At 42.7% G+C, this 18069-nt stretch overlaps 1 protein-coding gene across 1 annotated transcript in view; it reads left to right on the forward strand.

Annotated features, from left to right (window-relative positions):
- Positions 1–5470: 5470 nt before the first annotated feature.
- LOC103361811 (protein shisa-9-like) overlaps positions 5471–18069 on the forward strand; it is a 121466-nt gene continuing 108867 nt past the window's right edge. Inside the window, exon 1 of the mRNA XM_008288001.1 lies at positions 5471–6039. Within this exon, the coding sequence (XP_008286223.1) occupies positions 5471–6039 (569 nt within the window). The remainder of the gene's footprint in view (positions 6040–18069) is intronic.

The following is an 18069-nucleotide window of genomic DNA, read 5'->3' on the forward strand; positions in this document are numbered from 1 at the left end:
GGGTGGTTTGTACCACTTGTTTCAGTGGTTGGATTACGATCTGGGGAGGTTGGAGGCCAAGGTCAACACCTTGGGATCTTTGTTCCTTGAACGGTTTTACTTTCCCAACTTGAGAATATCGTCTAAAATTTGCTATATCATCAGATTGTGAAAACACAAAACACTTTGCTGGGTCATTGGAAGATATAATACTGTACAAAATATGGAGAATAATAGAGTTCGTCTAGGTTTTCAATGCAACAGCTATAGTGGACAGTCAGAGTTTCCTATACATAGATGTAAATATAATCCTGTTATCACTTCCATACCAGATAAGAACCGCTGTTCTTCTTTCCAAACCCAAAACCTTTTTAGAAGTTTTAGAATATCTTCTCTTGTCGATCTTGGACCTCTTGACCCTTTGTCACTTCTTCAGCAATTGTACTGAGCTACCAGAAGGTTATTCGACTAACAACATGAACACATAGATAATAAATGATAACCTAAGAGATCATGATTGATTTTACTTTTACAAGAACTGTTGACCTGCTCTCAGGACAAAGTTTGTCCAGTTGGTTGAGATAATTAGGGGTGCCGTGAGCTCTGCTATGGACAACCTTTATTATCCTCCTACTTTATGTATATAGAATACGTCTCCACTGTCACTTTAACGGTTGTGTCATCGACCCCTGCTTCACATTTGTGATTCCATGTCTCTTCTGTGGAGCCATTGCTACTCAAGGGGGCTTAAGCTAATAAGCTTCTATACCTTCCTGCATGTTGGAATCTATTTCCCCTCAAAGGTCATTGTCAAGACTGCTTGCTGTTCATTCATTCATGGGTCAAAGGTAAAATCGATGTGAAAATTTTTGTAAATTTGCATTTATTGGCAACTGAAGTTGTGCAGTGTATGTACAACGATGGGATTAATTGAGTAAACAAGGAATGTTTTGTGACACAAAAAGATAGAGAAACGGGAGATTGTGTGGTGTCAGGCCATTCCTGTGCAGCGAGAGATTCAATCTGTTCTTTCTGCCCTCCATCTTTCCCCATAGGGCCATCTCTCCACCTCTCCATCTTGTTCCTCTTTCCATCCCATCTTGCTTTTCAGCCAACACTTGTGTCTCGCTGCCCTTCTGAGCACTGAGAGGAAGCATCCTGTGTACCCAATGCCAAACCTGTCTTCGTTCACAGCGACTTTGATTTCTTTTTCTAAATTATTGACTTGCTTTAAATTAGAGAAAATGAGTTGAGGACACTTCAATGCCAGACAGGAGGTGCGAGAGGAGGGGGGTGGGTAGGAGGATTTGCTGATTTGTGGCACATAGCTGTAGACACAGGAGTGTGTATGTGTGCTGGCATAAATGCTTGTGCACATTTTTGTGTGTGTGCGTGTATCCATGACATAACTCTCGATGCCAAAGATTTAAGTGAATTTAGGCCAAGAGGGTTGGACAGAGTACAAACCGCAAGTGAGGATGAGCTAAAAGCTTGCAGGAAAAAGTCACACACAAAAAACAAAGGATGGTGTGGCTCAAATGCAAAGAGTGAATGTGTGAGAAAATGGAGGAGAAAAGATTTTTAAAAAAAGAGAGCGAGAAGAGTGTGACAGGGAAATTAAAGGAAAGCTTTTAAGCTTTTATGCAAAAATGATGAGGTTTGTGCCGTTCATGGTCAGACCCAAGGCGCTATTTCTTTTTCTTCTTCTTTAAAATCTAGCTCGCATTTAACATTATATCTGGGATTATTCAAAATTCATAGCGATTTGCTTCACCGTGTCCTCCTCCGTGAACGTCCTGGGAATTTTTCTGGGGCCTCGGCTGTCTCTCTGTCTCTCTCCCCAAACATTTTTCTCGGAATAATATTCCCTTTTTCTTTCTCTCTAGGTCTAATGTGTCACTTTCCCTTGAGATGGCTTTTCTCCTACCTGTCTGCACTCCTTTCCTATCTATATCTCTCTCTCCCCTCAACTCCCTCCTACTATCCCTCTGTCAGTTCCTATTCCAGTCGCTTTCCCCATGTTTCTTAATCCCCCTCCCTTCCCCGCGATAATTCCTCTCCTCTTTCCCTCCCCTCCTCCTCACTGTCAAGCCTCCCTCTCTCTCCTCTCCTTTCCTCTCTCTATTTGGCAGCCGCTGTCCTTTTCTCTTACCTCTCTTTTCCTCTCTGTTTATGTCACTCCTGCTTCCTCCCTCCTTCCATCCATCCCTCACTCTCTTTCCCCCAAAATCAGCTCCTAATAGACTGCAGTGCCACGCATCTTCCAGACATGTTCGCAACAAAGACGGGGATGTGCGGGGGTATTAGCGCAGTAATAGCGCACAAATACGCGTGCATCAGGCATGAACACGCCTGCACATTACAACCTGCTGCTCGGTCAGCACCGTATTTATTGAAGTGACGGGCATTTTGAGAAAGGAAAGTAGCTCGGAAGAGGGCGGGGGGTGGGGGCTCAACAGTATTGAGGAAAACGAAGGTTGGATAATTGGAAGGTAAATGGAGATGAGCATGAGTAGGAGAACAGGGGGAAAGGAGTGATTCTTGATGATCTGGAGCCAAAAAAAACAAATGGACAAAACTGGGAGAAGAGAGTGTCAGTGACACATAATGAAGGAGGGAGGAGGAGAACGAAAGGGAGAGTCAGCAAGCGGGAGCTGTGCTCATTTGTACACAAAAGATTGGAGTGTGTGTTAGAGAGAGAGAGAGAAAGAGAGAGAGAGAGAGAGAGAGAGAGAGAGAGAGAGAGAGAGAGATACCAGGAGAGAGGGGAGGAGTGAACGAGAGAGGGAGGAGTGACTCGGGAGAGGGAGGAGTGAGAGAGGGAGAGAGCGTGTGAGATATTGTCATCCAGTCAAACCAGAGAACAGCAGCAGCAGCAGCAGCAGCAGCGTGAGTATCGCCAGCGGACGGGATACAGAAGCACTGAGCAGACTGAGACGGCGAGGAAAATAAGGGAATACATTGATGAAGAAACAAAGGGACAAGATGGAATAAAAAAAGAAAAAAAAAAGAAGAGCATTTTATCGCTTCTCTTTGCTCTTCACACTTCTGTTTGGAGCATCCCACAAGCAGAGCACCAGTGAAAACACATACATATGATATATATATAAAATTCCTATACATATATATCAAATTATGCCTGTTTTCAAAGAAGCTGCAGCCGGACAAGGACTGAATTGACAGCAAAATCCTTGGCATGAAAAAAAATTGGGAGATAATATGCAACATTTGCCTAAAAACTGTTGCATATTAATGCTTTGAGATTTTTCTTTTTTGTCTATTTTTTTAAGTGGTAGGGGGAAAGACCACAAAAATACATTGATGCAAATGGAAAATTTGAAAAACAAAAACAAAAACAAAAAAACCTGGCCACTGAGTAGTTGAACAACAAAGAGCTGCTGCACACAGTCCTGTATTTCCAAAGGGGCTTCTTTTGAAAACAGGATATTTTTTGATCTGCCCTCGGTGCCACACTGCCGTTTGGCTGTCGCATCTCTACTTGTCTCTGTCGTCCGAGTGGGCTGGGGGAGCATTATTCCAGAGAGAGGCTTGTGTAAGTGCGCTGCTTGAAAGTGCAGAAGGCAGTTCACAGGCTCCGTGACCCCCCGCGCTGATATTTCCTCAGCAACGACAAAAAAAAAGCCCAGATTGGGGGCTGAGAGGAAAGGGTGAGGTAAGTTTTGGGAGAGGCAAAAATATCAAAGAGAAGATAGAACGAGATTAAGATCAGATCAAGAGACAAAAAAAAACAAAAAAAACGCCAAAAGCAACGAAGAAGGGAATAAAACCCTCAAAGAACAAGAAATGGTCCGTTATGTGGGACTCTCCACTCTGGTCAAGTAATTCCGGCGCGTTTATTTTTTTTTTCCAGCTTCTCTTGGATGCAGGAGCATCAAGACATTAGGATCAGAGATTCAGTATCACAACATCAGCCCTCCCCTTTCTCTTCCTCCTCTCTCATCTCCCCCCTTTTTTGCCTTAGCACTTGTAGGGCAGGACTGAGCAGGCTGACAGACAGAGTACCCAGCTGGTGTCCTGGGTCTGTTAGAGACCCTGGGATCCAGAGAGAGGAGGGGTTTCAGTGGAGTGCACACGGAGCGACAGCAACAGGAGCCCTGCGCACACCGAGCACAAAGAGCCATTGGACTCCTGTGTGTCGCTTAAAAGCTACAGACTGACACTGACAGTGTGCTGTCACCAGGGGGATTTGAGCTGTTTGTGAACGTGTGTGTGAGAGTATGTGTGAGTGTGTGTGTGTGTGAGAGAGACAGAAAACACGCCTCAGGTGCAAGAGGGACGCTTTTGGACCGTAATCACCACAGGATTTCAGCTTGACAAGAGCCTGGAGTAATGTTCTAAAGAATATTGAACAGCTGCTGTTACCTGTTGGGCTGGAAAGAGGAGGGAACTGTCCTACACTACCTTCACTAAATAAAAACTGAATAGTTAGTGTCACTTATAAAGACATCAGTGGCCGAAAGACTGGAGCTTCGCTTCTCAAAGGAGTTCACCAAAGTGGACCAAGGTGGCAGCGAAAAGATGCCAACCACAAAAATAAAAAACCTTTCTTTGAACGGTGACACTGAGAGTAGAAGGATGATAGATGCAAGTTAAACTCTGAGCAGGAGAAGTGGAGGACACAAAGAACTCCAGAGGTAAACACCGCACTATTGGTCAGAGGTTTCTTTTTTTCCTGGACATCAGAAGTGTTCAGATTCCAGTGTTGAGCATTGGAGTTGCTATCCACCCAGGAATATGAGTCTATCTCCGGAGTGAAAAGTCTTTCATGTGGGAGCTCGTGACTATCTCCGAGTTTGAGAGGAATCTATCTTTCCTTCTAGCGCCGTCAGGAACCCAGAGTTCTCACTTTTCACGGATTATTCATCCACTCAGCGGGGGAGCTTATTGCTGGAAATGCCAGAGGCAAGTTCATTCGTCGGTAACACGCCCTCCTAAACTGGATTCCCTCCAAGCCACCGGATTTGGATTTGTCTACAACCACCTCTGCTGTCTGCTCATGACATATGGCTTTGTGAAAGGTGACATTTGTTGAATTTTGGAATTTGCTTTTACACCTACACACATACAGTAAACTGCCAGGGACTGTGATGTGTCTGTGCATGTGAGTCCCTTCCCACAAGGGACTCATTCACTCCTGTTAGGAGCATGTTGAGATGGGAGATTGATTTCATTGCCCCACTTGTTCTGCCCTTTGATGACAATTTAGTTCTCTGTAACTGTATGCACTAATAACTCCCAAAACGATAATTAAATGCACTTTTGTGTTTCGTCGGAGTATGAATACAGAAAAAACTCTTGATTTATCGCCCTGTTTCTTCTTTCACTGGTTTCTCATTAATTTCTACAAGCTTCATGGCTCAGAGATAACTTCCCCTTTCTTTGTTGTTTCTTAAACCTAGGAGCTTTAAGTTGGACCTGTCATTAACTTTTACACATCACCACCAAGACCTCACAGGACATTTGAGTAAAGATGGCTGCCTCCATGCATCCACTGCTGATAAAGTTCCCTTTGGCAATCCTCCTGGGTCTGACCTCTCTGTGTGGACTGAACTCTCAGCCATCCGGTCAGGCTTTGGCACAGATCTCCTCCAACAACCAGACAACAGAACCCTCTGTGGTACCAGAGGCAGCGCTGGCAACACCCACACCAGACGTAGCAGTGGAGCAAACGGCCCCAACCAGCGGTAACCGCTGCTGGGGTTACTATGACGTCATGGGCCAGTGGGATCCACCCTTCAACTGTAACGCAGGTATCTACTTGTTCTGTTGCGGTTCCTGCTTCTACCGATTCTGTTGCCAGTTCAAAGTCCACAGTCTGGACCAGACTTCCTGTTCCAACTATGACACACCTGTGTGGGCAAACACCGGGCGGCCGGCAGCACCCGTCACAGAGGTCCACGAGGAACCAGACCGGGATCGAACCCACATGATCGTGTATATTATCTGTGGAGTGGTGGCCATCATGGTGCTGGTGGGGATTTTCACCAAACTGGGGCTGGAGAAGAGTCAAGGAGGACAGACTGACATGACCAACTCCAGGTAAGAAGAAGGATTCATGGATGGAAGTTGGATGAAACTGGGCATTGAGGGGGCAATGACTTCAGTAGATTAAAGCGTAATTAGAAGTGAAATGGATGGTGATGATGGTAGTGATAAACGTGTCTTTAACAGTCATGTTGTTCATGGATGTAGTTTGATAAGATTTGCCTTGAATTTGTAAATGATCAGGTGGAATAGATAAATGATTACTTTCCTTTTTATAATTTTCTTTTTTAACAATGACTTATACACTTATTTACTTTCTTTTTGAGACCCATAACTGTCTGTTTAATAACTACAGCCAATTAAGTTGGAGTGTAAAGCGAATGGAAAGAGCTGCTCTGGCTAAATCTGTAAGGTCTATTTAAATTTGTAAGGTCTATACCTTACTTTGTTAAGTGCTGTGTGACAACATGTGTTGTACACTGTGCTATACAAATGAAACTGAATTGAACTGAACTGAATTGGATTGAATTGAACTGAATTGAATTGAATTGAATTGGGGCTGCAAGGTGGTGCAGTTGGTAGCACTGTTGCCTCGCAGCAAGAAGGGTTCGCGTCCCAGTGGGGGCACCGGGATCTTTCTGCGTGGAGTTTGCATGTTCTCCCAGTGCAGCGTGGGTTCTCTCCGGGTTCTCTGGCTTCCTCCCATATAGTCCAAAAACATGTTGAGGTTAATTGGTGATTCTAAATTGTCCGTAGGTGTGAATGTGAGTGTGCTTGGTTGTCTGTCTCTAAGTGTGGCCCTGTGATAGACTGGCGACCTGTCCAGGGTGTCCCCTGCCTTCACCCTGAGTCAGCTGGGATAGGCTCCAGCCCCCCCGCGACCCTAATGAGGATTAAGCGGTGTATAGATGATGGATGGATGAATTGAATTGGCTAGTTAGCAATTTCTCCCTCTGACCATTTTTATGCTAAGCTAACTGTCTGTTGGCTCCAGCTATGTGTTTACCCTACAGATAGTGTGGTATTGATTGTGACGAGCATGCACATCCAACCACTGCAGGATCCAGGTGCAAAACAGACATTAGCAAGTAGTTGCAAAAGCTTTTGTTGCATTGATAAAGACTTCAATGCTCAGACAGACAGTGTGCAGGCTTCAATGTGCAGACGCAGCCTCTTATTTTCCCTTTTGTGCTATTGAGCTTCTTATCTTATGCAAATAAGCACATTTTCCAAAATGTCAAACTGTGGCTTTATAGTCAAAATATTTCAGTGTTTGTTGCTTAAGGATCAGTCAGCTCGTTTACAAATCTGTGTGAGAAATTAATTTCACCTCACAGAAATAGCATTTATTGCATATTTATTGTGGAAAATACATGAAATCGTGAACAGCATGTATTCCCCCATTAGTGATGGGCAGGTTATGTGAAAATCCGTTACTCATTGACAAAGTAATTACATTACTAATTGCTCAATGGCAAAAGTATTGTATTTGCATTACTTTTACCACTTAAATGTTAATAATCCCTTTGAGCACTTGCTGTTTTATAAATAAAGTACTCAAATTACTGTGTGACACTTTATAGCCTAACACTGACAGCTAGCTACAGATTGGATTAAGAAATTGCGTATTTCTGCATATGTGTGACAAGATCACCAGCTGGGTAATGGATAAAGTGAGTGAATCACAGAGAGGTGATGATGGGTGTGAAGTCTGTCTGCAACCGTGAGGGAGCAATGGACAGAGAGAGAGAGAGAGAGAGCAGAGCAGTGGGTGGAAGTCCGGCTGCAGGATGGAGATTTCAAAGGACAGATGTCAACTGATAGTAAGGGAGGGGTTAGTGGGGAAATTACAGCACAGTTGCGTTGCATTTTCTCTGTATTGGTGGAGCCGTTTCACATTGATGGTTGATTGATTGCTGTGACACAACTATGACTGTGGCAATGTGTGGCCTCCAGAAAACAATGAGAAGAGAGAGGGTGTTTTTTGGAAGGGTGGAATATTGAGCGGATCTGACTGGAGTGCAGCCAGTGGCTAATTCTAGCACAGAGAAAAGGGGTGTGAGTTTGTGTGTTTGTGTGTGAGAGAGACAGATAAAGAGAAGCAGAGACTGTGTGAGTGTGTGTGTATGAGTGTGTGTGTGTGTGCGCGTGCTGGGTGTTGACCGTCCAGCCTATTGGGTGTTAAAAGTTGGCCCATGGGGGCTCCTTTAAAATCCTGCCATTACCGGATCTCCTCTCAGCCTCCCAGAGCTGGATGAGGAGGAGCAGCAGCAGCAGGAGAAGGAAGAGGAAGAAGCTTGCAGTAGACATCAGCACTCATTAATGTTAAATGCACCGAGCCACCAATAGCAACAATGAAAGCTGACGTCTCTTGGCACATTTTTATCCTCTGACTCAAACCAATATGTGAATCTGATACTTGACTCAATGGACTGCTTGAGCGACATTTTCTGAAATGTGGTTGCCTGTCATCGCTGCGTGCAGGTCGTACTGCCAAAATAAAGCATTTTTTTCTTGAAGTTTCCCAGAGGTGACGTGCGTGTGGGCCTCCAATCAGCAGGACAGATGTTGGCATGCATCTGTCCTGCTGAAGGGTCCCGAAGCGAGACACTGAAACTCCGCTTGCTTGACCGTTCACGTTGACCTTCCTGGGTGAAAACATGATTTTGCATTTCTGATTACTAACAAGCGGGATAGGCGATTGGTATTATTATTATTAGTCAACTTAAAAAACAACAACAAAAAAACCCCAAAACAAAACAAAAAAACTCAATGCATTACAGCAAGTGTTTGTCTTGGGGGAGTTGAGCAAATTTGCATATATCTTAGCAAATATTGCTAAAATATGTTACTAGAAAGATGAAAAGAATGTTTTAGGGACAAGGATATGGCAGGATATTTATGGCTATGTAAACAATATTCAGCGCACAATGGCTAAATCACTAGAGATGTAATTTCTCAAGGAAAATAATTTAGTAAGAAAATAAAATCAATGCATTTTTTAATGACTGTTTTTGTGTTTACTAGGGATGGACTGATACCTCTTTCTGATTTCCGATACCAATACCGATACTTCAACTTTGAGTATCTGCCGATACCGATACCATCTCTCCTCCTAAACTTCTTTGGAAATACCTTACTTGCATGGATACATTTGTTTAAGATGCTTTATCAAAAGCCTCATACTATTAAAGCATAGACTTTGTTTTTCTAAGAAAGGAAAAAACAGCCAAAAGCATGTCTCAAAGTGAAACTGTAGCTGCTTTATTTGAGCTGCAGTCAGACTACAGTGTGCACTCAGTGCCATTCAGATATTTAGAACAGATCAAAATGACACAGCAACATTAAACTGCAATTTAAAGGTTAAATTACCAAAACTTGGTATTAAATAATGGTACCACTAATAGCCGCTCTCGGCTCTGCGCATGAGCAGTAGTAAATGAGGCCGGAAAAGTTGTGAACCGCTGCGGGATCGAGAAGGGTCTGACTGCAGCCGGAGCTAAGGTACAGCCCCTACAAACCACGCCCCTTACAAACCACGCCCCTACAAACCACGCCCACATGACCCTACCTGGCTGTAGGGTTCCACAGCATGTCAAATGTAAACAGAAGGGAAATAAAGCAATAATGCAATAACGGGAGCAATTCTACCAACTTTAACGGTTGATTCACATCATTCAATGCCTTCCAATGCAAACAATGTGCTTGATACAATAAATTGAGTTGTTTTTTTTAAAAACACAAAAACAAACAAACAAACAAACAAAAAAACAGAAAGCAATGTAAATAAATAGGACTGCAAATGAAAATTAGCTTTCTGCTAAATCTGGTGCATGCAGCCTTTTTTTTTTTTGACTAATGTACACAAGTTTATTTTTTAATTAATATACATTATTATTATTATTATTATTATTATTATTATTATTATTATTATTATTATTATTATTATGATTTCTGATGGGTTAACACAAAAGATCGCTGGCCCTTTGAGTGTAAACCCTTTGTAAACTTGTAGCCAATGAGCAGACGAACACGTGGATGTGTCAGAAGGCAGGATTGTGTGTGTGTGTGTGGCAGTATCGGATCGGCCAGTTACCACTATGAAGTAAATCATCCGATACCGTAATTTCGTCCAGTATCGGCCCGATACCGGTACCCAGTATCGGATCGACGCATCTCTAGTGTTTACCATAAGGTTCCTGCAGCTCTGAGGTTGTGACTCACTGTAGGACTCTATCAAATAATAACAAACACACAAAGACGTTTGTCGCGGGGTTCAACCAACAACTTTCCCAAACTGGGAGAAAACGATGGCGTAGACGTCAGCTGTGGTTTTAAATTTATTTCAGGCCTCTCCAAAGTGCGACAGTGACTAGAATATTTACAAAGTGCAGCAAAAACAAAAAAAAGTGCAAAAACCCAATCGTAAAAATAAGCAAAGGAAAAGAAAATAAAAACTCTATATACAGATCTATTTACACACCAGCTCTCCTTTAACTCCACCTTCAAAAACTCAACACTGTCACAATCACTGTCTCCGTCTCCAACTCCAGACTCCAACTACTCCCACACAACAGCCAGGCCCAGAGCCCTTGGTTTTAAAGCCCAAGCCCCTCCCACTGGGCGTACCCTTTACAGGTAAAAATCCAAAAATTATATAAACATGTTTTCCTAAACAGTTTTCCCCCAGTTCACCCCTGCGATGAAAACTCAGAATTCCCAGTCAGGGGACAGGGGTAGGGTTTCTCACCATAACCCATCGGCTATTCAAAGAATAATGTTCACAGGGAAAATAATAAAATGTTGTGCGTCATGTGACCGGCAACTGCGCGGGCCCATACCATCTTAAGCCGGCTGATGGTATGGCCCGGGTTTGCCCGCCAAGCATCCCAGCCAGCTGCCTACCACTGCAATGGACGGTGAGTGTGTGTGAGTGTATGTGTGCATGTATGGATGAGAGAGAAAAAGTATCGTTGCAAGTGTGCACCCTTGGTCACGATACTTAACAGCAGGAAGTGAAATGGATTGAGGTGTGAGTGCAGGTTATTGTAAAGTTTGTGCATGGGTGTGCGTATGTGTGTGTCCTGTGTGTGTGTGTGTGTGTGTGATACGCGGCGTCGGCGTGCCGGCCCGCTAACCTCCGCTAGTGACGGCGTCGCTCCGTCACAAGGTTTTTATTGTTTTTTTAGTAATAAAGATTCTAAATGTAATACATCACTCCCACCGTGGCCATTCTGCTGCCTTATGAGTACTTTCATGTGTCATTTTTGACTAATAACAGGAAACATACAGTTAAAATATATTTTCTTGATATGGCAAGCCCACATGTCTGCTGTGGTCCATATTTGTTGCATAAATGCATTTCAAAACATTCGTATTGCTTGTAAAGAGTCAAATAGAATGTAAAATGTAAAAAAAAATAATAATTAAAAAATAAAAGAGGCAGGATTAGACCTAAAAGTTGCGCTCATCATCACGGTTAAGTAGAAATATTTAAGTTGAATAGGACAAAGTGAAAACTTGCTTGACTAAATGGTTTTGAAGCTCCTCTCCATTCACCTCGCAGAAACTCCCACTTGACGTGACGAAAGAATGGCCGCATGAAATGTGACAACGGTGGAGTTGCAGCTGACGTGCCCATGGCCAAGTCCTAGGGATACTTTATCTTTTGAACTTGTGGGTAAATGGTCAGACACAGAGTGATGACCACAAGGCAGGAGAGAACAAGAACAAAAGTGAGCGGTGAGAGAAATACAAAGAAAGACAGAGAGAGAGAACTGAGGGATGAAATGAAGTGACCCTGGGGAGCCGCTCGTTTTACTGCAGCTGTTTTCTTCATATCTGCCAAAGAGTGTGTGTGTCTGAGAGCAAAACAAGACAGAGACAATGACACAATAGTCTGCTGAAGCATTGTAAAGGGAGAGATAGACGGAGGAGAGGAGAAGTTATTGAAGAGAGTAGAAGGTTGTGTTGGGTGAAGAGCTGAGCTGTTGTAGTTTTAAGTGACATACACAGTTTATGGTTCCTCGTTTTCATTTTTGTTTGCTTAAAAGTGAATCTCAAGCTGTTGTGTGACCAGTTGTCAAAAGGTTTCATCCTCATCACTGCTACGTTGGTTGCCACAGATCATCGGTGTATTTTTCCAGATATTGTGCAGTAATGATGCAGGTCATATTCACACTTTGCACATAAAATCAGACTCAAGTGGAAGCAAACAGAGTTGAAAATGTTTAAAGCTGAAAAGGATCAGCTCAACTCTTCTGACTTAATTTCACGAGTTTACTGAGGTAAACAGAGAAGAGGATGGATGGATGGAAACTTTATTACTTTACTCATACCCTTGGGGAAATTTAAGGTATTCAGTCGCATGTTGCTAATAAAACTAATGTGCAAAACAAACGTGTGAAGTAACATGCAGCTTTTTAAGGTAAAAATTGTGCTGCTAAAAGTGTAGTTTTAATAGCGTGTGCTCTGATTCATTAGCAGCCCCAAAAACTGTGCCATGAAGCATCTTTGTATACTGGACACGCTGAAGAAACAGTGGTAAGTTGTTGTAAAAGTACGACAAAAACTTCAATAAGTACATAAAATACAAAAGAATCAATATGAGGAAAGAACAGCACCAAGTTTGAGACCCCCATTATGTGACGCCATAGTTTGCCTGTGAAAGAAACTTTGTGTTTCCGTCCTGAAAGGATGAGCCCAGGTGAAATTGTTCATCTCACCGCTGCATGGCCATTGCATTTGAAAATTCATTTTGCAGCCTGCATACATTTTCATGGAGCGACACCTTCGCCCAGCTGTGAGCGGGCCAATGGATGTGAGTTCGGGGTGCGCGGTTGTGTGCTCGTGCACCCGACAAATACATCCAGCCACGAAGCTGTTAGGGTGGTAATGTGCTGAAACCTTGGGTCAGGCAATCGGGACTGGCAATGGCGGGGGGAGGGGGAGGGGGGGGCGGGGGCGGCGACGTATGGCATTGCACTGCGTCTCACCTCCCAGGAGGCTGTTGGTGTTTTTGTTTTGCTCTCAGTCTGGTTGCTGTTGTGTGGAAACTGCTGCAAAGCAAAAATTAAAAATGAATTATATCTTTTTAATATGTAATTCAGCTGTGGGAATTAGTGCACCCAATCGAGTTTTTTTTTTGCAATTAAAGACAGCTCGGCTCATGGTATTATGGACTGTGAAGGTGGGGGAGGGAAGAGGACAAGGGCTTGTACAGTGAAGTAAACAAGTAAATATTGCCGCATTAAGCTGACATTCTGCATCAGCGAGGCTAGCAAACATGTAGAAATCTGCTAGACTAACATGTTGACAAGGTGCCAAAAATGACTGTGCGGTGCCAGCTGGAGAGGGGATGCCTGGTTGTAAGACCACGATAATCAGTGCAGTTGTAGTGCAACATTTATGAAATACAGCATGAAAATATATTCGTAGAGCGCCACTCAAGACACAGCTAGCGGTGCATTAAGTGATTATCATAAAACAATCGCAGTTTAAAAAAAAAAAAAAAAGTCTCACACAGCATAAATAATGAATAAATAACATTCCATATATTGTGTTCATGCATGTTTTATCATCACTTAACAAGAAGGTCGCCATGATGGGGTCATCTCACACACACATGTGCTTCCACACGGCGTAATGTTATTCTCCTTCCCTTTACCAGCACCTCGCCGCTTATCATAAGTTATTCCGCTAAAGAGCCATGTGTTCAAGGGCACAGGCAATTGAATGAGCCACTGGGGATCTAAACAATCGTTTCTGTCGGCCATTCTCTTCCTTTATTGTGTTTCATCAATGCTGCTTTCTATTTCCCATCCTCATCATGGCCCGTGGCAGGTGTTTAGAGCTGAGAGATAAACGTGCACGCGGCTTTGCTTTTCCTGAAAAAGTCGTAGCCAGATGAATCAAACATTTTATCACAAGCTGCGAAGTCCAAATTACTATTTTTTTGTGTGTGTTTCAACAACTGTGCAGTGTCATATCCTCAAGATGAGAACAACGGTTGCTTTTTGATTTAGAACAAAAGCTACCATGTAAGGAAGATGCGCTGCGACAAAGCCTCTGATACGAGAAAGGACTATTAAAATATCAAAAGAAAAGCGAAGCAAATGACTTAAAAGCAGATCAAACAATTCTTCAAATTGACTTTGTGCATCACAAAGAAATTCATCACTGATGTAAAACATGTCTTCAGGCTTCAGTGATAATAACACTTCTATTGTTGGAGCTGTTGCTATTCTCACCTCTTATTAACAAAAGCTTGTGTTTTTTTTTTTTAAAGCAGCCTGGCGTCTCCCTCACTGCTTAATCTGAACCCAAAATAAATCATTTGATGCTGCAGCTGTGTGTAAAAAAAATAGACTTTTACCCACCCAAAGTGCACAGTTAACTGAATAAAGAATCCTTGTTTATGCCTTTTACCAGCTTCTTTGTGCATTCATAGACGAGGTTATAATGGTGAATATTTTGAACGTGGACCTTTTTGGTGCTATCACAATTCATTACCGACTTCACTTTGTGCTCCCTTCCCTCACTTTGCCTCTAAATCGGCTCTTCAAAACACACCACAAGGCCAACGTGATCTCTGGAAGTTGAACTCCAAAAGCAATTAAAACACACATTTTCAGCACACTTTGCTCTTGGCTGACAGCTGGCTTTCACGGACCAGTTGGAAAGTTTTTTCTTTTTCTTCTTTCATGCATTTTACTTGTTGGAACGCGCACCGTGTAAAGGGTTTAAAATGTTTTAGCTGGCGAAGCTGAAGTAAACAAGTCAGAAGAGTTGTGCTGTTCTGTAGGATGTCAGGTCAATGTGTTGTATCCCCACTGAAACTCAGACCAAACCATCCATCCATCCATTATCTATTCACCACTTAATCCTCATTAGGGTCGCAGGGGGGCTGGAGCCCATCCCAGCCGACTTAGGGCGAAGGCAGGGGACACCCTGGACAGGTCACCAGTCCATCGCAGGGCCACACTTAGAGACAGACAACCAAGCACACTCACATTCACACCTATGGACAATTTAGAATCACCAATTAACCTCAACATGTTTTTGGACTGTGTGGGAGGAAGCCGGAGAACCCGGAGAGAACCCACGCTGCACGGGGAGAACATGCAAACTCCACGCAGAAAGATTCCGGTGCCCCCACCGGGACGCGAACCGGCAACCTTCTTGCTGTGAGGCAACAGTGCTCAGACCGAACCAGTTTTTTAGTATTAAATAAGTTTTGCACACTGTTTAACTTGAAGAAATACAATAATTTCTATCATTTTGTTGCTGGATCTTGGTTTGTTACAAAAAGGTTTCTTAAATAGGGACCATTCACCTTCCACATGTGCTATAGAAAGACATATACAGTCAAGACTTGATAATCCGACCCTTACCAATCCGAACACCTTGCTATCCAACAGGTTTTTAGGAAAAACGAACAGAACCCATAGAAAATAGCCTCGATACACCGACAGCCCTCGATTCCGACTCCCACATAACATTTTATGTCACAAATGAGGATAACGGCGTATTATCTGACTGAACAATCCAATAGATTGGTGACGTTCAGACTGCAGGACTGAATGCTCGATTTCTTCTCCGCCGTATGCGTCCTTTGCTCGAATAGAAGGAGATGCGTCTCTTTATGGATCCGTCCCACAGAGGCGGCTCCATCGCTCGTGTTATGATTGTAACTCCACACCACACCTCAGTGCAGCAGAGCTCAGTGAGACAGATTGCTGCAGAGCCCTGAAGTTCCTCAGCTCAACTGTTGCTGCAGTGGCTCCACACCACATGTCCACTTTCTCCCAATCTTACACCTGTGCACACTGTTGTTGTTTTTTTCCCCTCACCCCTCTTCTTCTTCTTCTCTCATTTCCCGTTATTCGTTTACCCCCTCTTTTCTCTTCAGAGGGGGGAGGAGATATCTGCATGACAGATGGTCAGGCATAAGAACAAAAAATTGTGCATATTTTAGCGTTTGTCCGATCCCGATGGCCGCATTATGCATATTACATGACCAGTGAAATTTGATGGAAGAATAGGTTAGAATGTAATTAAAAACTGTGACATCAACACAACAACACTCTTAATTTACGACTCATCAAAATGCTAACACCGAGATAAAAGACAAAGCTTAAGTATTGGCTCCTCGCTATTCGAAATCCTGTTGTTGTACCTCTCGCTTTTATTGTTTCTGATTGATCTTCTTTCTTCTTAAGTCTTTCTGAACATTACTCTCATACCTCCACAGTCCATATGAGAGATCTGAGCTGTTAAAAAAAACACTAAGTTACCTTGAGTCATTACTGTCCTGAGAAGTTTGAGCTTCGTGGTGCGACAAGTGCTTGGCAGACTTTCTTTTTGCCTCTGGTTGTGCCTCTCACTCACAGGCTGCCCTACCTTTCTGATAGAGGTTGTTGGAGTGGATGCATCATTAAAAAGAAAAAGAACACCTCCAGACATTAGTATCAATCTGTCCATCTATATTTGAAAAAAAAAAGAGCTGCAAAGAGAAACTTCTTGCATGCACACGACTGAATATGTCCCTGGACCATCTTCAGTGTTCACTGTAAACGCATTCAGTGTTATTTCACTATTAAAAGAACAACAGCAGCTGCTTTAATCTTTCCTATATCGTCTCTTTCTTAGCAGCTACTTCTAATAACTGTCAGAATTCCAGCAGCCCAGCCTGGAGTTGCCTGCTCCCCTCTCCGCCCCTCTCATCTGTGGCTTTGATTTAGGTACATGCCAAAGCAGCATCCAGGAAGTTATTGCTTTCTCTTCATCGTCCTACTTTTTTTCTCCTCCTGCAAATCAGATTTTCATTAAGATCAGCTCAGCCACATTACCGGGTATTTACAGCATGTTGAACATCAGATAATGGTTTAAACAGCACATATCGCTTTATGTTTGCGGGATAAATAACGCAGATAAATGAAGGGTGATTACTTCATAATGAGAGGTTTATTTTGGAGCCTGGCTGTGGGCTGCTAACAACGATCTGTGTCACTTTTGACTTTGTGATTTGGAGCCTCTGTGGGAGGTTTGTGGGAGGCAACATTGTTAAAGTGTATGAATTCATTCCGGTCTAAATACAGTCTAACGACGCTCGGCAAACTCCTTAGGAATGTGTAAACTGCATTGGTTGTGTAGTTAATGTTGTGTGCTTGTGAGTGTGTAAGTTTGTAGCGTCATGTTCTGCCTACATGGAGTCCAACACGGGCTCCATTTTCACTCCAGTGATCCTGGTAATGGTCTTGTCCCAGCATAGACTGACGCTGGATCCAAGTCGCCTTGACAGAAAATCAACTGCTTACATGTAGCTGTTTGCTGAAGCGCACACAGTAGCAAGTCATCTATCTATCTATCTATCTATCTATCTATCTATCTATCTATCTATCTATCTATCTATCTATCTATCTATCTATCTCCATCCTCATTCTTATTCATCACCTTATCACCAGTCTGAGCCGTTCTGCATATCTTCATTTCGTTGCAATCTGCCCTTCAACCTCCACTTTCCTTCTCATCTTTTAATATCCTTCCGACTGAGGAGGAAAATACCAAAATCTTTCACTCAGGTGGAACTGATATTACCCGTAGCAATTTAGCTGCATCAATAAATAGCACTGATGATTATTGTATAATCCTTAATTAAAAGTTATGGATTTTTTTCTTCATATTTTAAAAATGCATTAAAATATCAACATTTTTTCCACATATAAAGACTGCTAAAATAAATGTGTGTATATTTATTTTATATATATAATTAACATCCTTTATTCAACAATAAAATACACAAAAAAAAAAACTTGTTTCCTTTTTAGAAATTCTTTTAATAATTTATTTTTTTGGCAACCCAAACAGAATTGCGTATTGTTTTTGTTTGTTTGGGCTATTTTTAATTTTTTTTCCCCCCAGTTTTTCTTCTACACTGTATTATAAACTGTATTCAATATTTGGCTGTAGTTAATGAACTTTATCTCAATCTAGCTCACCTCTAACACGATTGTCAGCGATACAGTTGCAGCGTTTTCGATGGAAAGCAGCTGAAGTCTGCGTGAAAAGGAGTGTGTCAGGTTC

Source organism: Stegastes partitus, unplaced genomic scaffold (genome assembly GCF_000690725.1).
Source record: "Stegastes partitus isolate 25-593 unplaced genomic scaffold, Stegastes_partitus-1.0.2 Scaffold535, whole genome shotgun sequence".
NCBI classification, from domain to species: Eukaryota; Metazoa; Chordata; class Actinopteri; family Pomacentridae; genus Stegastes; species Stegastes partitus.